This window comes from Thunnus albacares, chromosome 19 (assembly GCF_914725855.1).
Source record: "Thunnus albacares chromosome 19, fThuAlb1.1, whole genome shotgun sequence".
Taxonomy (NCBI): Eukaryota; Metazoa; Chordata; class Actinopteri; order Scombriformes; family Scombridae; genus Thunnus; species Thunnus albacares.
Window position 1 is genome coordinate 18,871,341 of NC_058124.1, and position 22,469 is coordinate 18,893,809.

The window sequence follows — 22,469 nt, forward strand, 5'->3', positions numbered from 1 at the left end:
GTAATTTCATTTTCTTTCCTGTCTATACCGTTGTTACTGGAAGCCCCTACGGTGGAAACCTAGTTAACGGACACACAGCCTTTTGTAAACTTGCGTCTGTGAGCACCGTGCTATTCTAACTGATGTGGCTTTCTTGCATTTGCAGCTTCAAGCATATTTTCCATCTCCGTTTAAATGTCATTTTAAATTTGCAGGCAACGGTAGCCTAAAGGTTAGATAACCCCACTTATATGGGGGTTGGGATATGATATGAGAGGCAAGGTACCATTTGTCTAGACACCTAACATCCAATTTTTTGTTTTTCATTTTTTGAGTTTCATGCTGGCCAACAACAGAGGACTCTTTGTAATGCGCTTTGAGTGTGGATTTGTGTAACTCTATGAATGTCAAGCAGCACTGTGCTGAAAAATGGCATGCATGCTCAGCAAAACCTTGTATTGATAAATCAACATAAATAAATTCTGCTGTACCATTATATGGAAGCTGCATAAAGATAAACAAGAGGCTAAAATAGTTCAAATGCTCGATGTAAATAAGGAAGCCTTCACTATAAAACCATACCTAAGAACATAGACTACAGCACATCGTATCTTTTAAGGTGAACTTGCAGAGCTCAGAACTGATTTATTCTGATTCTTATACATGCCAGTGTCATATATACTCAGAAATATTTGCTCTAGATCTTGTGGATGGGCAGTTATGTTGAATTACAAAGCGCCCATCTGTATGATTCATCTCTATAGATGGGAGGTTTCACAGGTCACTGGAGGCGTTGGCAGTGTTATACTGTGCTAACAGGGACACAGCTAGCTTCACTGTCTGCCCACACAGGCGGTGACACAGACAGTGGCAGCACAAGTCAGCCCCCACAGGCATAAGTACAACAACAGCTGCCTTCAAATCCCTCTACCATGGTCAAAACTGTTTGCCACAATGCTAAAGAAATCCATTGAAGTCCTACTTTTCATTTATGCCATGAAAACTAATTTTTAGTTTTCTTGTTAGTGTCTGATGGGGGTTTCTTTCTTTTTAAGTTCATTTATTTCATGGGAGTCTTGCTCTGCTTTTCAATGAAACATTTGCATTAATTGTTCTTACTTATGCATTGGTAATGGAATGGTTGCATGAACTAAAATATGTTGATTGCTAGCTTTTCATATTTGCATAATCAAAACACTTACACTAGTTTTAATACAATCCATAATACATTTTCATGTTTTTTTCTCAGTGTAGTTTAGAAAAGGGGTAGTTAGAAGCAACGCACTTTTTTTTGTGGATTACAGTAGGTTGTTGTGCTCTGCCAAAGTGCATTCATCCATTTGTGTAATATGAAGATAAATTAGAGACCAAATCATGGCTGAGAACAACCAGCAACTTCAAACTGTCTTGTTTTTTTTTTTTAAATGTTCATCTGTAGTCCAGTGTATAAAATGTGAGAAATTTGATAATTCAACAATGTAGCATGATGGGATTACTAGATTATGTCCATGAGGATTATCAGTAATCCAGGTCATACAATATACCATGTATGCTGTAAGTAGTACGTCAATGTAATTTTTGAAGATTTTTCATCTGAAAGATGCTTACTTGATCATTTCATCAACAAAGAAGTGATGACGCATTTTGGATGACTGTTATAACATCTTCAAGACCAAACAGCAATTCCACTTGGCTCACTGCTTGTACATTCATCTAACGTATTGAGTCACGTCGCCTGTTGCAAATTGTGGTGTTTTCTTAGCTGGGATGATATTTCGAATCCACTCTACAAATAGTGTTTTCAATCTCATACTGTATTCTTACAATTTTGAACCAACCACAATGTGGCCGCTTGTAATTGGCACCCTGTCCAGCTGTGTAAAGCGGCCACTGATACCAGAGACTAGCAACAAAGATGTTGGCAGTGTGGACCAGTGCATGTGTGGCTTTAGCATTAGAAACATCTGCCACCACCACTTTAAAATTGCAGCTGACTACAGGAACCAGCGACGCTCAACTATGTCATTTGGAATGAATGCGGTCAGGACTGTCTGCTTGTATAAATCTTATTTTAACATATGGATGGAAGATTGTGAGCAGTTCATTAGAGTTGGCAAACACACATACTCTAACTTCTTCTCACTCGCACACCTCTGTCTGCTCCGCTGTTTTTAGTTATTTGTTTACTCACCATGGCAACCTTAGTGTCGGGAATCGCAAGTGGAATTAGCTGATTAGGCTAAAATGAAATTCTCCTCTAACTGTTTTACTGGTACCTCAGTGTCTCACTGGAGTTGGCTAGCAGCTAAACCCACAGCCTGTTTGGCGCTGCGCTTGAAGCTCACACATTTACTGTAAGAGCAGATTAATTCAGAGTCAATACTCAGAAGGTGCAATCATATTCACCCATATTTTTATCTGCTAAAATAATTACAGCTCTGTATTTATGCAGAATATTCTTCACCTTTTATGTTAAAAAGTTTCACATTTGTGTCTTCATTTTCCTGGACTCCCTCTTAGGCACGCACAAAAACATGTACACATCAGTTTTCTAAGTATTCCCATTCCCATAAGATGGTCTCAATCAATTTTAGTCGTCTGCTGCATTATAGACTGACTGTGTGTCAGACACACATGGAGCTCATCTCATCCATCAGCTTTGTTTATTTGTCTGAAAAGTCCATGAATAGACAGACAGACAGACAGACAGACAGACAGACAGACAGACAGACAGACAGACAGACAGACAGACAGACAGACAGACAGATAGATAGATAGATAGATAGATAGAAATTTAGAGAGAGATACAGAGCCAAGAGATAACCACGAAAGAGAGAGATGCGATGGAGGGAGACGGACGGAGAGAGTGAGAGATGGATTAGCATGTCAGAGGCTCCCTACATAACATTACTCTTGTTAAGTGTGCAATAGCTCATCGATCAGGCTTCTACTGCCCGTATCCAGGGCTCTTCCCTCCACTTCCCTTCCCGTAATCCATAATATCATCTCAGGCCTGAACTGGCTGGTGTGCTGCAGGAGCCCTCTATGGGAAAGTCTGAGTAAGGGCTGATCAATAGCTATGGAGCATGTGTAGCAGACGCGGGGCGAGAAGCGAGGCGTTGTTGACATCCTTCCCCCTACACTCGTCTCACTCACTCATCTATACAGTATGGATTAGAAGGGGGGGAAAAAACTGGACTCTACCTGTCACTTCTACCTTCAGCGGATCTCTCTCGCCTCTGTCTTCGCTGTCTCCCTGTGTCTTTTTGTCTCTCTATGACACTGTATCTGTCTTTCCATCTATCTCCCTCTCCCTCTCCTCTTTGTCTCGCTCTCTGCCATGCTCTCCTCTCAGCACCCGCTTCATTTATCAGGCCGTGTCATTGAGCCATGTGTGCCGTCCCTGTCAGCAAATCGGCTGGCAGACTGTCTTCATTTCCATGCTGAAGGATGCAAGGCCAGCGTGGCAGTTGTGAGAGCTATCGACTGCGATCTGTCAAAGTCCTGCCTGTAGGGAAGTTGCTGCCGCCTGCCTTCCTGGTTGGCGGCCATTCTGAGTCCTTTTGACTCTGAAAATGGCGACGTAAATGCTACACCATGTATGTTCTCATCTGTCCCGTCCACCTGTAGTCAAGTTTGTTTCTATTGTAACTACTGGCTCCACTTGCTTTTCTTCATCTTCATCTATTTCTAGAACCATGTCCCTCGTGCTTGCCTTCTCTTCTTGTATCTGTCTGTGTCTCTTTCTCTCTCCCTTGCACATCTCTTTCCCATAAGACATCCTCCTCAGTCAGGGCAGACAGGTCAAGCTGGCTGATGGGAATCAGACAGTTGTTGATCCAATTAGAGATCCCCTCGAGCAGCATCAGAGTACAGCAGAATTCCAATAAAATACTGTCTTCTTTCTTCCTTTTCCATGTTCTCTCTAAACATGTCTTTGCAGTAAAATACAGGGAGCCATCCGAATGACTTTTCAGACATGTTTAATTCGTAGAATGTCAAGCCAAGAACCTGTAGAAACCTTTAACCAAAGTTGTCATAGAGAAGTGGAAGCTTCCTTTCAACTGCAGCTTTTTCAGAGTGACATATTTTGGTACAAGTGACTGAACAGTTCTCTCTGTTCGCCCTCTTTAGGGCTTTGCACACTCTCAGAGCAAAGCAAGGCCAACACAGTTTGACTCCAAGCCCTTGTGAGAGGCCTCTTTTGTAACTGTCTTGATGGTGAAAAGCTAGCTGTTTCACAGAGCAAAACCTTTTACCCAGCCCCTCTGCAGCTCGGGAGCATTCCTGCATTGATTTCACCATTCAGGCCAAACAGATGTACAGTCCAATTTTGAACTGCAGATGAATGTATGACACGCTGACATTGATGTATTATAATACATGTGCTGATTTGCATTCATGGATCAAGTGTTATTCAGCTGGCCTTGCGAGACCATCCGGAGCACGCAAGCTCCTTTTGTCTTCAGATACCAGGAAGAAAAGGAATGGTGAGATCTGGTGTTCTCGCTGCTCTGTTATTCAGCAGAAAAAAGGCTGATTTCCCCCAGATGCCGGCCCAGGAAACAACAGTAACAGCAATAATTACTTATGCACGCAGCGCTAATAAGTGAAACTTGCAACAAGCTTCAATTTAAATGGCTATTTTTATTGCACCATCTCGTAGAGAAGTACATCTGCACGTACTTATTGGTTCATTTTACTGGGTGGTAATGTGTCTATTGATGAGCAGAAAGCCATGACTATCTCTTCAGAGCCAAATGCATACTCTGGAGTATGATAGAGCCAAGGCTGCGATCAAGCGAGGCTAGCAGCACAGATGTCTTACTTTCACTAAACTGTTTCCAGCACTGCTCCTCTTGCTTTTGTGAGTGTGGTTGTGCACATGTACACATGCATGTGCGTATGTCTGCAGTCACCCCTCGTTAACGTGTTTACCAGTTCCTAGGGCAACCCACATTAAAAAAAAAAACAATTAAGGGTTCCCATAGAGCACCTTGTTAGCGGCAGTTGTTGACCTCGAACCAAAAACACTTTATGTCTTTTTCCCATGATTTAGGATTGTTACAGGGTAGCAAATTGGTTCATAACTGAGCTTTTTCATTTTCAAGGGGCTCCCTACAACAAACGCTGGAGCCAGTGTGAAATGTGTTGTACTGGGAGCTTGTGACCTAAAGATGCAGCATCAGCAAGCTTGTATGTGCAGCCAGTGGCCCAGTTTACCCTAGGATGTGCCAGTGATGACGGTTTGCGGTGAGAGGTCTTAGAGCGGTTTTTAGGTTGGCAGCAGTTTGTCTGGTGTGTGTATTTCTGTGTGTTTTCACGGGTTGCAGCAGAGAGACTTTAAGGGCAAAAGAAGGGTGTGTATGTAAGGGCCATAGAGGGGTAAATGTGTTCACAAGGTGGGTGGGGTGGTGTGAGGCTGTTGATCTTGGGCTGGAGTCTTAAACAAATTGGCTAGTTCGCTGTGGGAACTGGGGATGTAGTTGCACAGGGAACGTCAGCATGCTCTGTGTCAGATTCTCCAAATTTCTCTGATAGCTAATTATCTCCCAGAGTGCCGGAGGAGAGGTTTGGAAGAGCTTTTGTTGTTTTTCTTCAGCATCTCTCTCACTCTCCCTTCCTGGCTACATTCTCCTGGGCAGGCTCTGAAAAGTTTGGTCCCATAGTAGCCCCTAAAGCCACATGAACACACACACAGAGTTTTTTTTTAGAGAAGTTTGTTTGTATTTGGCCCTACAGTATAGTAGCCTTCCAGTCACATAAAGGCACACACACACACACACACACAGACACACACACAGTTTTGCTATCTCGACAGCCCTCTGCTCATTTGCATATCAGACACCTACTGTAACTACAAAATAATTCTCTCCAAATGTGGCAGCAGTTACAATAGTGACATGTCAGAAAATGGAAATGAATAAACAAATCATCCCGTAAGCTCATTAATGCCCAAATTATTTCATTCAGCTTGTCATAACTTCACTTCACTTCAGGTTGTTTTATTGCTGTCATTGCTTTGTCAAATCCAGACAGCATCTCATTTCTCTCTTGTCATATGATACTGTATTATTATCAAGGCCCGAGCACCTCTAACATCTGGGATCGGAGATTAAAGCATCAACAATTCTCCCGGTGGGTGTCATTTCTGGCACGGCGTGATGAAAGGTCCCGTTGCTCACCTCCTGCAGACAGCCTCATCATTGGCCTGTGTCGTCACAGAGCGGCCGTGTCACGAGCTGCCAGGCCTGTAATGTGAATGCGATGACAGGGCAGCCGTCAGGTTCCTTCTAAGCCAGCAGGTGCAGGGCAGCAGTGGTTCAGTGTTTGGACAAGCTCGCTGGCTCAGTGTGTACTGTACTGTAGCCGAGCTGTACAAGCCTCCCAGGGAATGAGTGTTTGATCCTGGTGTAGGTTCTCACTCTGGCTCTGTTTTTCCCCCTTGTTTCTTCCCTAGTCACTCACCCATTTCTCTAATCGGTTTCACTCTTTTCCTCTTTTCTTTCTTGTTTCTCTCCCTCTCTCCTGTGTTTAGTTTAGTTTATCCTCCCCGCCAACACTATTACCACCATCCAAGTGTCCCTGCCCCTCTCTCATCTCCACAGTCTGTTTCCAGAGACAGATTCCAATGCCGCTGACGCAGACTGAAAAGGGGACGGACATTGTTAAGACCCCCAGATCCCCGGCCAAGAGAGCCAACCTTTTCTCACGAGAAAAGCTCACTAAGGCCTTTTTTGTCTTTTCTCTGCTTTTTTTTTTTTTTTTTTTCTTTCACTCTCTTCTTTCATTGAGCCTGTCTTTCAGTATCTACAGTATCACATCAGGAGAGTACACCACCTGAATCTGTTTTGTCTCTTTTGGTGCTCACCTGCAGCTCAAGTGTGAGAAAGTGCCCTTTGAGAAGTTATCTTTACAGCGACGTAGGTCATCGCAACACTTTCATCAACCTTTTATTGGCAATTATTCATACAAAAGGCTGTTGATACAGAGACAGCTTAGATGAGGTCGCCATACAGGGAGCTTTTTTCGTGTTTTAATTGGATTTGTAAGTTATTTCATGTCATGTTTTCCTGCTGGTTGATTATAGACACCTGCCAGCTCTGAAGTGACGGCACTTATGTCAATCCTCCATTACTATTGTTCCTATCGTGTCAGAAATGGTTATGCTGCCCCCAGTGTTCACTCATAGAACAGTAATATTAATATCTATGACAGCCTTTACTCAAATAGTACAGCGCAGTGAGATGCTTGCAGTGATGGTTGTGGAGTGGAAAAAGGCATAAAATTTCATATAAAAGAGAAGATGGGTGTTAAAGTAAAACACGGAGGGATTATGCATCAGGAACAGGAACGCCTTCTAGAAATAAGCTTTGGCTGACAGAGCGGTCCTGCATTACCATCTCAGAGGTATTTACAAGAGCGATTACTGTGATTATTATTTCAACAATACCCTGCAATGCTCTTTCATGGGCTGCCAGCCTGGGCCGGGGTAGGGAGGGCCTGCCAACATCGACAGTCTGGGAATTTGTCTAGGAGCTCCATAGGAGGGCAGGGAGGAGGGAGGAGAGAGAGACAGAGACGCAATGGTAGGAGAAGAGAAATGGGACGCAGTTCAAAAGGGCTTCTGTAGGGTCACAGGATGCAGTAGTCTTAACATGATTTTGTCCTCTGTCTCTCTCTTTCCCTCCGCAGCTCCCACGGAGCCTTTGCTGTGCAAATTTGCCGACGGAGGGCAGAAGAAACGCCAGAGCCAGAGCAAGTACCCTCAGAACGGAAGGCCGTGGCACAGAGAAGGCGAGGTAAGTTACACCCAAGCAGATGCTGTTCTCCTTCAAAACATGTCCCAAAACCATATAGACCATATATTTACCCTGAAAGAAAATTCTTCCATACGCTGTGCAGAACAAATTAGTGTTGTAGTGCAGATATCTCTGCACGCCAAGTCTCTAGAAATTATTGTTTATTTCTACATGAGATAATAGTTTTTTCTTTAGTGAACAATGCATTTCACATCCAGCTTCTCAGGTTTGCTCATCAAGATGCCAACACATCACAGGTGCTATATTTAAAGCAATGAGATCACATGACCAACAAACTGAGCGAAATTTACAAGAATATATCAGAGCACTAAGATTCGCAAATATTAGTATTCATAACAAATCATAACTTACAGTTTGACTAAAAATTCTTATCACCAGGTCCACTTTACTTGTTTTTTTCTGGAGCTTTCAGCCACATTGTAACTCCTGTCTATGCGTCCTTGATCTTACTCTGGTCATCCACTAACTCCTGGTTGAAGACTTTGAACCTGTAATAAGATGTGACAAACTGTTATTTCCAAGGTCAAGAATGAACCTTCAAGCTAATACAGTATACAATGATGGCATAAAGAAGTACAATATTTTGAAAGCTGTTAAAGGAATTTGCACCTCATCACAGTATTCTCACTAATATCCACTGATTAAAAGATGACTAAGAAAATCCTACTGTAACAACAAGTTCTCAGCTGACAACCTTTGCTATCCTACTGTAGCTTTCTGACTAGTTGTGTTAATTCTCACTGTATCAGTACCGGTACTGCAATTACTATTTGAGATTCACAAATTTACTGAACAAATGCAGCATGCTCAACAAATATTCTTCAAGAGGTGGGACTGAGACTTGGCCAAAATGCAGCATGATGACGCACTAAACAAGGTGTTTACCTCTGATGTAATGGCATTTCTAATAACAGACCCCTCCCTGCTCATGAGGCCCCTAGAGAAGTTGGCTACAGCATCTGGCTTTATGTAAACCATCACTGCCTGTCATATGTAGTTACTCTAAGGTATGGAGCTGTTTAAAAAAGAAAAAAAAAATACCCCAGATATTGATCAAACTGCCCCTGGATGTATAGGCGCTGTCATGTAAATTGCATCTCAAGCCAAACGCCTGACTGAGTACGTAAATTCTTGCCATACACCAGAATGCTGGGAAACCTGAAATTGGATACAGTGCTATTGTAACATATTCATCAGCAACATGTGGAGACAAGGTTAGAGTCTCTTCATATACTACCAAGCAGCTATACTGTGAAGGACACACAGAGGAGACAGGTAGAGGAGTGTTTCAGAATGGACTATATACAGTAGAATAGAGTGAATGCCTGCACGCACACACACACACACACACACACACAAACATTCAGAGAGGCTGACAGTTGTGCTGAAACGGCAAGGTAGGGTAGACCATGCTAGATGAAATGTTTGTCCTTCAGAAAACACATGCTCTCTGTGTGTGTTTGTGAGTGGGTGGGTGTTGAGAAGGGCTCGGTGGAGTTCTACACTGGCCGTATGTGTGTGTGTGTGTGTCTGTCCATCACATGTTCAGCAGCCCTAAAACCTATAAGCCAGTGAAGCGTGTTTAACCTAAATCACATTGCTACATCCCCTCATAGGCCCACACATTGACAGGGTCAGCTCAGCTGACTTGAGGTAAAGTGAGATGACTGTGTATGTACAGAGTGTGTGTGTGTGTGTGTGTACTTCATCATGAAGGGTGCCATAAGGATCAAGAAAAATTCTTACACGGCCAAAATGGAGAAAACACCCCTTTTGTCCTTTTGCTGTATTTATTCACCACCCCTTACGTTCTCTACGTTATACACATACTCTATGACATTATCTTAAAACAGCTGCTTACTATGTTGTGCTTATCTCCTGCTTATCTCCTACATAATACATTTGTATACAACTAATTTGGCAATGTTTTTTTGTGTGATATCCTTTTACCTCACAGAAGTCATAGGGGTAGTTAGGGAGAACGTTTGGGTGTACAAAGCTCAACTTTGACACCAGAGACTGAGATTTATGTCCTGCATCCTAGGTTTAGGCTACTGAAATATTTGGTTAAGGTTAGGGAAGGATTATGATTTTAGTTGAATATTGATTAACTCAATGTGTTGCATCTCGCGCTTTAAGTCAGCATTGACTTTATAAGTATTTACTCTTTCCCTAACCTCAACCAAGTGCTTAGAGTTGCCCATTAAAGTGTGACCATTAATGGTCATGCTTTAGTTGCTCAGAGTGTCTATTCAAGGTATGAGCATAAATTTTAGGAGACGAGTTTGGTCTCACATACACACGCACAAATATCTACTGGCTATCAATAGGATGTCTGTCTGTTTTTTCCTTGATAAAAGCACAATCTTTGCACAACCCTACAAGCTAACCTTCAAAAGGCAGAGACACAGACTTCAGTTCAAAGGCTCTATGCACCTATTTTTGTGTTTATCTTGGTTTAAAGTTCTTTGACCTCTGTGACAGACAAACTGTTACGTCCTTCCTCTGCATCCCTCCTTCTCTCTCTCTCTCTCTCTCTCCCTCTCCCTTGCTCTCTCTGGCACTCTCACCCCTGCCATGTTGTAAATGCATGATGGCATGACTGAAAGGTTGAGGTTTAACTGTCTGAATGCGAGGCAGTGTGTGTGACAGAACATGCTTGAGCGTCCCTGAATTTACTTGTTTTTGTGTCTTTATGAGCTGATGTTTTGCTATCCTTGAGAGGACCAGTCTGAGATTTAGACCTTCAGATTGAGAATATTTTTACAAATTGAGGTTATTTTAGCCCCCAAACTTCACAATGCAATATTTGAGTGAAGGGTTATATTTTAGTGTAAATTAGACCAGCTTTAGGACTCAAGTTTAAAGGTTTAAGATTAGAATAACGGGGTTTTTTTTATTGTTTGCACTTTGTCAGTGGTGGATGAAGAATCTGAGTATCTGTATCTGATATTTACTGTACTTAAGTATCAAAAGTAATTTTCTGATGTTAATTGTACTTAAGTATTGAAAGTAAACACTGTTAACAAAAAAGCAAGCAGTCAATATTTTGAGAATTATGAAGTTTATTCTTTTAAGCATGTACACCACCTTAAAAATGGAGCCTACATTACACTTGGAAAAAAAACGAGGTCTTCACAGCTTAAAGAATTAAAAGAACAAAATCCAGTTTTTCCTTCCCTCCCATTCCTTCATTAGTCTGTCCTTTCCTCCCTCTTTCCTTCTTCCCATCCTTCGCTACGGTAACAACCCAGTCATTACTTGAAACTGAAAAATTTGCTGTTCATCTTCAAAAGAAGTTGGTTTTCAAAACTGTGAGAATCCAATCTCTCTCTTCTTGGGCTGAAGACAAGTCCTGCAATGCTAAATAGACTTTCACAGGCTGCTGAGGCAGGTATAGGCGTGTTCAGCTTCACAGACAGCTTGCACACAGCTGGGAAGGATTTCATCAAGTCCATGTGATCTGCTGAACAGGCCAAGTATCCGTCCAGTTGTTCGGAGCTGTCTTGTGCTTGAGACGACTGCAGGGCAGAGAAGAAGTCATCTTCATCTGATGAACTGGACCTGGTGGCGTCATGTAGCTGCATGGAGGGTTCTTCCATGTGCTGCTTGACGTATTCCATTCCTGAAATATAGTGAGGATGAAAATATAACTGATAGGATTAATACAACTTTCTAACTTGTCATGACCCCAACCTAAGGTTTATTACTGAATAGTTTGTTTTGAGGTTTATATTCAGTTTCATGCACTATCCATGCATCCATAATTGTTTTTTGAATTTGTCAATATAACAAACTGTCAAAATGTACATGCATAAACTTATTTTTCACTATCCGTCCACAAAGTCCATGTTGTCCAAGTTGTTCAGAATTTTGGAAGAAGAATCACAGCTGTGATAAACTCACTGTCTCCTGAAATGTGGCCAAATCGATTCTTTATTCCCACTTGTAGAGCACCCACCAGAGGCTTGCAGTACTTCAATGTCAACTTGACTCGGTCAATTCTGACAGTCAGCAGGTTGATTGTTGGAAGTAGCCACCGCATCTGGGCATTCGCTTCTGCTTGCAAGATGTTGGTTGCCTGGGCGACTGGGCTCATGGCAGCGGCATACTCTGTGAGGAATGCGAGTTCAGCTGGTTTAAACCTTTGATGAAAACAAAAACAACAACACTGTTTTATAACACTATATAACCATTTCATAGGTTTCAACAAATAATTGCCGACTGAGTAATTAACTATAATGGACCAATAATAAGTGGAAGTTGGGATACAATGTGAAACAGTTGTTAGTGCCTAAGAAAGAGTGGGGAAACACATCAGCAGTTCGAGAGACATTCAAGACATTATGTTCAATTATGATGAAATAATAAAACATGCATAATTCTTACTTACATTGGAACCTGTAAGTATATGCAGATGACTCTGATGGCCCCCCTCTCTATTGTCTTTAATTATCCTCAGCAGTCTTTCCACTGCCAAGAACAAGGAGTTCCACCTGGTAGCATTTGGGCACAGCAGCTGGAGGGAGCAAGCATATTCAACAGTTTTGGCTGCAAGTGTGGATCTTCCACCTTTGTTCGAAAGTGCATTACAGTTGCCAAATTTTGAACGGTACACTTTGGCGATATGGCCAACTCCCCTCATGGCCTCAGTCACTGCATTCTTCATTCCCTTGGAGGCATCATCAATCATGGAGTGCAGGGTCAGCCCTGACATAATTTTTGCATTAGGCAGCCATTCCTTTACAAAATCTTTAAATGGTTCTTGTTCAACAACACAGAACTACAGCCGTTGGTCCACATACTTCACTACAGCTTTGTCAATGGACCTCTGAGACACAGTCCTGGTGTTCACTAATGTGGTCTGCCTGCTTGTGGAGGGAGTCTCATGAGCCTCTTTTCTCTTTGTTGATGTCAGCTCTCCATATTTTTTAAGGTGGTATACATGCTTTCTCTGAAATAGTGAGAGAAAGACATAACATAACAACAGGATTTAAAAGCTACTCAACAACATAATGAGTCAGTGACCATTATTCAACATATTACCACTACCCAGTGTGCAAGTTAGTTAATGATGTGCGTCAGCTAGCCCTAGTTCATGCCACTGATGTAAACATCGTTTCTTTTTTTTGTGTTTCAGGATTATTGATATGTCTTCAAGAGTTTTGTGTTGAATCGATTTTGACAAAATTCTGTGGTAAATGTTATTGAGTGGAAATCAAAAGCTTGGACCACTGATTCATCAAACCTGCTCGCTTGCAGTCTGTGTTTCAACATCATTAGGCTACCAACTGTCTTCCAATTTTATTTTGTAGAAACAAAGATGCTTAGGGGAAATGTATCAGAGTAGTAAAAAGTATACATTTTATTTAGGAAATGTAGTGGAGTAAAAAACTCCCAAAAAATACTTAAGTACTCTAATGAAGTATTATAATTTAGTAACATTTCACTGCACTTTGAAACAAATTAATGGATTTAAAATGTTTTAATCCAACTCTAGTTCTAACCTTGTTACAAGTGGTAGATAACTTACACTACATTCAGATCACTACATTCATGATGGCAAAGGGTAAGGAGGCCAGAAAATCAAATACAGAGGAAAAAAAAGGCTTTACACATTTACGACCAATGCAAGTTTCTCATAATTAATACAAGTTGTCAGCCAGTAGAACAGCAAAACTGTACAGATTGTATATATACCTGTCTGAGCTGCGATGCTTTCTTTATGCATTTACACCTGTAGAATCAGCAGGAAGACCCTCATAAGTATAGTGTGCAGTGTGTGTGTGTGTGTGTGTGTGTGTGTGTGTGTGTGTGTGTGTGCGTGTGTGTGTGTGTGTGCGCATCCATGTGGTCATTGATCAGCTTTGCAGAGAGGGCAGAGGGAGACGGGAGATAGGCATCACATGTTAGCCTGTTTATCAGCGCTGAAGCCATTCCTCACCTCGCTCCCTTTGGCAGATGGATGAAGAGGAGCAACAGCCCACACCATCCATTACTCTCTCTCTTCCTCCATGTCTCTCTACCTTCTCTCTCTCTATCACAACAGTATATCTCACTCTGCTCTTTCTCTCACTCTATTCATCTCTCCCGGTCTTTCTTTTGTATCTTCTAGCACTTTCTCCATCCTGTCTCTTTCGTTCCCGCTTTGTCTTTCTGTCTCTTTCTCTCCGTGTTTGAAGTCGTCCCAGATCCCACAGCAACATATGGAGAGAGAGAGAGAGAGAGTGAGTGACTCACTGAGAGTAAGAGAAAGAAAGAGAGAGGGAACACATTGCATGATCAGTCAGGAGTTACAAGGGGTTGAGTGCTGCAGGGTGGCTGGTGGTGAGGATTGAGAAATATATGACAGATTTTCTTGTAAACTACCCAAAGTGGGAGTCTGGAAAGTGCTGTCTCTCGCTGTCTCATGCTGACAAACATATTAGTCACTGCATATTTTTTTACAGCACACACACACACACACACACACACACACACACAGACACAAATGCCATGGGTGCTCATTCTCTTCTCTCTCCCTCTCTCTTTCTTTTCACTTGCTCGCTCTCTTTCACCAACACACACTCCTACACACAAAAAAACTTTCAAAGTCACACTTCTCAAGCACCTACTCCTGGGGAATGAGTGTAGATGAAAAAAAAACATCCAGCTCTCCACTCTGTGTGAAAGCCTGACAGATGTCCGTGTGTGTATGTGTGTATGTGTGTATGTGTGTATGTGTGTGTGTGTGTGTGTGTGTGTGTGTGTGTGTGTGTGTGTGTGTGCGCGCGTGTGCGTGTGTGTGGCCACAAGGCAAGAAAAAAAAATAGAGAGCGAATCTGTGTACGGAAGGCAAAAAATACAAGGAGGGAGTGTGTGTGTGCGTGCGTGTGTGTGTGTGTGACAATGGCTTAGCTTTCCTGTATATGAACTGTAGAGCACAGGTGTCCTTACAGCTGCTTAATATAGGCCGTCCTCACTCAACTCCTTGTAAGATCATGAATGCATAAATGAACATACACAACTGTATTTTTTTTGTTGTTGTTGTTCAAAAAAGCTGCTTTATTTGTTTGATAATACACATTTACATTTGCATTGAAAAAGCATTAGTAAAACAAAATACACTTGCACACCCAAGAGCACAGATAAAAAGATATTAATGCAAAATAATTCTTCCCAACTTGCCCAACTTGAATTAATGATTGACTACGAGAGGCAGCGAGTGAATCATTCTCCACAGCTTTTTTTGTACAGTAGATTTGGAATCTGGCTGCCATTGTACAACATTTTGACATTTTATCTAAAGTAGGAGATTTTTTTTGGATGTGATCATGAAAAAAGCTTTAAATTCAAACAAATTTTCTCTTAAATGATCATAAAGTGAAGAAGTGTAACTTCATTTTCACCTAATTTGTCACGCAAAGTGACACACTTTGTTAGTTTTTGTTTGCAAAACCAGGTCTATATGTCTGTGGCGGCTTTCCTCAGAGCCAAACTTTGCTCATGGAGTCTATGCAGTATATAGTCAAATTTTTTTGTTTAGTTTTGGATCAACCTCAGACAAACAGCATACACAAACTGTCTCTGTCTTTTCCTTTCCACTGGTTGCGGCGGAGCCCAAAGCTGAAACTGCATCAGTAATCAGTCATTGGCCATGCAGGGTCCCCGGGATCAGGAGATCCTCTGCTGTGGAATTCATCAGCACATGGAACCAAGGGCAGCACTTAGGGGAGTTATCAGCCTCACCAGACAACTGGCCATGTCTGCCACTGCTATTAGCGCGCATTTGAACACACACTTACACACACAAACAAGCAGCTAGGCATGTACAGTAACAGGCATGCAGCAAGACTTTTTTGATCTTACATTTAGTTTAAAGTAGTGTATAAATGCGTACACAGAGAGGGACATTCATATACAATGAGGTAAAAAAAAACACACAAATACAGCAGAAGATATTTATATAGCGCAGGGGCTGATGCAGTCCCTTCATCCAGCCTTTACAGCTTTACATATAATGTCTCTGAAAGCCTTTTTTTAGCTTGATGTGCGTATACTCTCTCACATAAATTGAACACAAAGGCCTACCACCATGCATGCACACACACACACACACTCTACACATCCCCTGTACAAGCGAGGGCTTATTCATTCGGTGAAGATTCTCTGTTTTTGCTCACTCTCGTGGGTTTGTTCGAGGCTCACTGATCCCCCTGCTCCTCTGAGCCACTATTTCCTTAACAGTATGGCTCGTGTAGGTAGACCTTTGGAGGAACAAGGGCAAAAGTGCGGTACAGAAAGATGGGAGGAGGGTAGATTAAGAGATGAGGTGGGTGAGGGATGAAAGGAGAAAGGTAAGGAAAGATAGGAAGAGAACACAAGATGATGTGTAAAGAAAATAGAGGGAGAGAGACTAAAGTAAGGGAGAGGAAGGGCAAGAGAAGGGAGTGTGTCTGTGTCTGTGTGTGTGTGTGTGTGTGTCTGTGTGTGTGTGTGCGTGCGCATGCTGATGAAATCTGCCGTCCTCAGCAGCCTCCGGTTAAAAGAAATCGGATTAGCTCTCCTCCGGGAGAGAACCTTCAGGAATGCAGATGACGGATTGCGGCGCACAGGTTTCTCTCCTGGACTCTAAGAGGGCCTCACACACTCACTTGTACACATACGCACACTTACACATGCATGCACACACACCATCGGTAGACAAAGAACTCTGTTTTCCACTCACTCCCTTTCTCTCCAAAGGGCATTTCTTCATTTCCTCTCATTCATAAAAACATGATTGTACGTGATGGAAATAGAAAAAGAGGTGTCCTCGATACTAATTCACTTTGCGCTATTGACTAAGCCTTTTCCCACATTGGCTTTGTCACTTGTCATTTTTTCCAATTTGAAATGAGTTGATTTTTATTTGATTTAATTTATTTGGAACAAAAAGAATCACGATCTAAATCACTTTATTCCCCAAGTACAATAAAGGTACAGTGTATTATCTTGGGGACAATGGTGCAAGAACAACACATCCTCACAATTAAAGAGCCACATAGCTCGATTGTACCTGCGCTCCAGAACCAACCCAACCCACCACCTCTGATTATGGAAATTTGTCACCTTATATTGACAAATTTTCGACCTATACTGTCGTTTTTCTTTTGAGGACGGACTGTGGAGGAACATATTGACAGATTTCCCAGAGATATAAAATGCATACTCAGACACAATAGTTAGTGACAGTGACAGAATGCAGTCCAATTTACAAGTGTCTATATACCATTTAGAGGAGATTAATCTTACCTGACTAAGGTCTACTGACTGTTACATTTCAACTAAGTAAAGTGAGCACAAGTGACTGTGCAGGATTTCTGCTTCCCTCTCAGTTTTTGATCCTTCACAACTGTCATTAAGCCTTAAAATAACAGTTCTAAAATATGCTTTTTCACTTTATTGCCAAGAGCTAGATGAGAAGATTGATACCACTCTGATGCTGTGCACTACATATGAAGCTACAGCCAGAAGGCAATTAGCTTAGCATAGCTTTAAGGCCTGGTTCTTTCCAAAGATTAAAAAAAATCACCTAACAGCACCTCTAAAGCTCTCTAATTAACATGTTCTGTCTTGTTTGTTTAATATGTTCAAAAACTGAAGCGTAAAAACATACATGCATTATATGGTGTCTCATCTAACTCTTTGAAAAAAAAAGGGTATTTATGAAAGTGTGGAACTATTCCTTTAATCCTGTGCAAATAACAAGAACAAAACATATATACAAATGAAGGAAAAATTGTTCTATATGTTCTATCTACCAATTTTATTATCTGTAATGTCTCAATTGTCAAATTTTCTGTTGTAGTTTAAAGTTTTGAGGTTTTCTTTGTTTTGCTTTTTCTGATCCAAATCTTTTAATTTGCATTAATTCTGTATATTTATTGTTTCTTCTCTTTCAGACTGGCATGGCATTAACATATGATCCCGCTGCAATGCAGAATGGGTAAGAGCCTGACATTCAATCCATCCTTACCACCATCTAATACACTCACCTCTTGGCTCATAGGACCCCAGTCAATACCAGTGTCATACATAAAGATTAATGTAGTGTCTGCACTTTGTTACTGTTTGATTAAGGAAATCTATATGGACTTCAAATATCGGTTTTCATTGGTGGGGTCGGGTGAAGAATGGCAAAGGATGGCTGAGTGAGCCAGTGTGTGTTTGTATCTGTGTTTCTTCATGTATGTGTGTGTTCCTGTGTGTTTCTGTGTCTTCACGTCATGACTTAATGGTACTGTGGAAATAAATGACCCGGCAACGTGTTTTATTTTTCCCCGCAGTACTGAGGCAGGATGGAGAGTACTGAGGCTCCCCTCTATCTCCCTCTGGCCCCAGTCATTCACAGGAAGCCCCTCGCTCCCCACTTCCTAAACCACTTATCCCCCAGTGACTCAGAGTCAATCTCAACCAAAAGCTGGATGAATAGTATCACTCACTGCAAATCCAACAAATTAAAACCCCACAGATGTTTGTATTAAGCAACAAACCCACTAGAAAAAGGGATGATTCACTCTTACTACAGTCTACCTGAAAATAAGTGTAGTGATCATATTCCCAGCAATAAGGAAATGGGGTGAATTCATTGGCTAAGAATGTAGAAATAGTCATCTTAATGCAATTCAGAAAATGACAGATAGGGTGAATCGGCTAGCAAAGAATGTAGACATATATAGTCAATTAAATTCAAATTTTAATGCAAACTTGAACATGAAAATGCAGTTGAACTAAAACTGAAAATGAAAACAGAAATGCTTCTTCACATTTGTCAGACTGTGCTTACTGGGACATCAAAAATTCAAGTGCTAATGGGATCAGTGAATTGAAAATATAATTATAATGCAAATTACATATATATAATGCATATATATTATATGCTATGGTGGGACTGAATTTACATTTCCTAGTTTGCATTAATATCTGAATACATTTAACTGTGTACTGTGTTCATAGAAGTCCTGGAAAGTGAAGTTTTATTCCTATCTTGAGATGAAATCCAGCCTAAGACGACATAACACTATTATAATGCTATTCCAGCTTTTAAGTCACACATGTGAAGGGCATTTGAGAGACAATTTTTAACCCTTGTGTTTTGTTGATGTTGGCCTTAATTCCAAAATGTGTTAATAATTGCAAATCCTTCAAAAATGTGATTTCTTTTCTTCTGACCTTTTTAAAACCAAATATTTTAAAAAGTGTTAGTGGTCACCCTTCCCTTTGCCACAATGTGAATTTACACATTTGATGGAGGTGACAAAATACATAAATTACCATAAAGTGTTGTATTACAGTAAGTAAGGAAATATTCATGTTTTATGTTATATGGGCCATGCACTTATAATTATACAGTATATATTCCTTTTGTTGGACAGACAAAAATGTACAGTACAGTATGTTATCATGCATTACTTATGTTTTGGGTCAGTTTGACCCTGTTAGACCTCTTGTGAATGAACTGCAATGAGAGAAATGTAGTTCAAAATCATGTTTATAGGCAATTCTCAAATTAGGAAAGAAGTCAAGTTTGTTTTTTGAGCTGTTAAAGGTGGCCTGGGTTGCAAGACCCCAAACACAACATTAAGGTTAAAATATATATAATGAAGAGCTGATCTATCTTTAAGTCTTGTGCATAACTTGTCTAATATCCTTGGCCAGTAATATGATCTTCAGCTCAGGCGACAGAGACTATTGGACATCTCACTTAGCCTCTTAGGGGATCAGAGTGTCTTTTGGTTGCTATAAACCTTCAGCAAGGAGATAAAGTAGCGTAGCAGACCACCTCGCTTCTCAACAGCTCAAGTCAAACCTCAGCTTCTTGAAATGCAGGTGTGGAGTTTTCTCAAAGCTCAGTGTACAAGCTTTCTACTTAATCCAGCCTGTCAGCCCGGTACAGTGTAGCCTTACTACTAGAATCCACGTGGAAAAAAAAATACAGACAACCTCCTATTTTATACGATGACAAAGCTCAATTTAATGTGATAAAACCCGACTTTTCAATTGAGAACGCTATAAGACACTTCATGAAACTTTTATGTGGCGTGCGAAATACAATATATACGGCCAAGTGTTTGCTCTGAACAAGCTATAGGATAAATCCACAGTGTGTGTATGTGTGTATGTGTGTCTGTGTGTGTGTGTCTTAGTTTGCAAGTGTGTTTTTCTTTCTTATATGGACAGAAAGACCTTTGTATAGACAAAGATATGTCAGTTAACACCCCACTTTTGTGGTAAAGTAATAGAATTTAATATTTGCATTATGTTCTACTGCCTAATATGAATTTGACAAATTGATTCTGCTGTAAGAACATTGTCTTACTGTGTTATCTCCTCTCTCTGCTCTCTATACTGTTCACTCCTCTTTGCCTCCCTCTCCTCCTCTCTTTCTTGCCCTCCTTCTCTCCGTTCCTCCTCAGGTTCTACTCCTCGCCTTACAGCATCGCCACCAACCGCATGATCGCACAGACCTCCATCACGCCCTTCATCGCTGCTTCCCCCGTTTCCACATATCAGGTGGGCCATAATGCACAGCATAATGGGAGATTGGTGTCTGTGTATGTGTGTATGTGTATGTGTGTGTGTGTAATAGGAGGGTTTGCTTTGTGAGGGGGATAGAAGAGAGGGGGCGGGCTGCAAAACAGCGTGAGGTTCTCTCTTCTTCTCTAATCGTTTCTTCGCTGCTCCAGCTGTGCTCGATGACATCTGTTTCGTAGGCGGCAAACACAACAGGCATCAGAAAACAAGCACCGAAAAAGGGATTTAAAAAAAAGGCTGACAGGGTAGAAAAAAAAAGAAAATCACCCATCAAGAATGAAAGTGTCTAGGAAAGAAAAACACTCCTCCCTCCCAGTTTCCTGACCTCCTCTGTGCTCTCTCAGCTGCTAACGCAATGAAGGAGTTTTTTTGTTTTATTTTATTTTTACTAACTTTGATACCATCGCTTCCTGTTCCAAAGTGAATTTCCACATTCCTCATGGCTGTGATCTGTGGAGTAATGAAACAGAACAGAACAGGAAAGTGAAAATTGCCTGTGTGAGATGTCAGGAGTGTTAACCGTTTTCCGTCACCGCAAATTTTACGCAGCACCCTTTTGCTGTATCTAAACATCAAGAGGCTTTGCTACTGTGCCCTCCCGCTCAGACACTATCGTTTAACATCAGGTCTGTTTGGTATGCGGAGAATGACAGACGAGGATAGTGAGCGAGAGAAAAGAGATGAAGGATAGATGGGACAATAGGAGGGACAGATGGAGAGAAAGACAACCAGGGAGAGGAGGAAGGATAGTCGGGGTGGTAGAGATGGCGTTGGCTCGGGTGGTGGGGGGCAGAGGAGCGGCGTTGCTGAAGGTTGCTGTGCCCGTCTTTGAGGCACGCTTGATTAAACTCTGGTCCAGTACCTGCGGTGGAGGAGTAGGGGAGAGAGTAGGAGGGGGAAAAGTGGGCCAGGGCGCGTCTCTAATCCGCTCTCGGAAGGCTTCCCAAATTGATTTATCAAAAACAATGGCCAGGCTTTTGAGGAATATTAATCCTCACAGTTTCAATATCGGGCAGCTCTGCCGCCGCTTCCTGTAATATTGCCCTTCAGCCAGTCACGGCAGGAAGGTGAGTCCTTCATCTTCTGTTCAAGTACAAAGAGACAGAGGAAAAAGAAAAAGAGAAGACAAGCCAGGCAGCCATATATGCCAGACAAAAGGAAATCACTTCCTTTTATGATGGAAACTATTGCCTTTGTAATGAAAATCTCAAGGTGCATAGAAATGACTGTATATGCCATTCCTCCTTTTATGTTTATGTTGAGTGGATATCTCTTGAGCTGCTATTTTGATGGCATTGATTTATCAAATCTGCAAATGACCCATGCCAACAGCTGTGTTCTTATGTTCTCTTGAAGGATCAGTGCGTAGGATTTAGTGGCATCTAGCAGTGAGGTTGCAGACTGCAACCAACTTTATACCCCCCGCACTCACCCCTCCCTTTCAAGCATGTAGAACCAACAGTTGCTGCGAAACTCACAAAAAATGCGAAAGGCCCTCTCTAGAGCCAGTGTTTGGTTTGTCTATTCTGGGCTACTGTAGAAACATGGCGGTGCAACATGGCGGGCTCCGTGGAAGAGGATTCTCCCCTTATGTAGGTATAAAGGGCTCATTTTAAGCTAACGAAAACACAACGATTCTTAGTTTCAGGTGATTATACACTAATGAAAACATACTTATGAATATTATATTCCATTTCTGCCAATAGATTCCCCTAAATCTTACACACTGGTCCTTTAAGCCTGGCTCCAGTGAGCTTGAATGATGATTGGCTTTGTTTCCTGGAAAAACAGCTTTGATGATCCACATGACAGGAACCAGTCCAGGCCAGATCACTACCAAGATCTGAGCCTGCACCGCCAGCCAGCCAGCCGTAGCCTGGTTTACATCACTGGCTGCTGGCTCTGCAGACTGGCTCACTGGCTGACTAAATATGTGGCTGGCTGGTTGGATGTGTGACTGGCCGGCTCGCTAACTAGCTAACTGGCTGCCTGTTTGGCTTTAAGTGTGACTGATTGGATGGGTGGCCAACTGGCTGACCGTGCGGCTGGCCGATTCACTTAATGACTGACTGACTGACTGACCATCTTTTTGGCTTGTTGGCTGACAGGCTG

At 41.8% G+C, this 22,469-nt stretch overlaps 1 protein-coding gene across 7 annotated transcripts in view; it reads left to right on the forward strand.

Moving 5' to 3' along the window:
• rbms3 (RNA binding motif, single stranded interacting protein) overlaps nucleotides 1-22,469 on the forward strand; it is a 299,179-nt gene that overhangs the window by 248,114 nt on the left and 28,596 nt on the right. For all 7 annotated transcript variants that reach the window (XM_044336701.1, XM_044336707.1, XM_044336702.1 and 4 more), the window contains 3 exons: nucleotides 7,675-7,781; nucleotides 17,726-17,769; nucleotides 20,240-20,336. In XM_044336701.1, coding sequence (XP_044192636.1) covers nucleotides 7,675-7,781; nucleotides 17,726-17,769; nucleotides 20,240-20,336 — 248 coding nt within the window. The remainder of the gene's footprint in view (nucleotides 1-7,674; nucleotides 7,782-17,725; nucleotides 17,770-20,239; nucleotides 20,337-22,469) is intronic.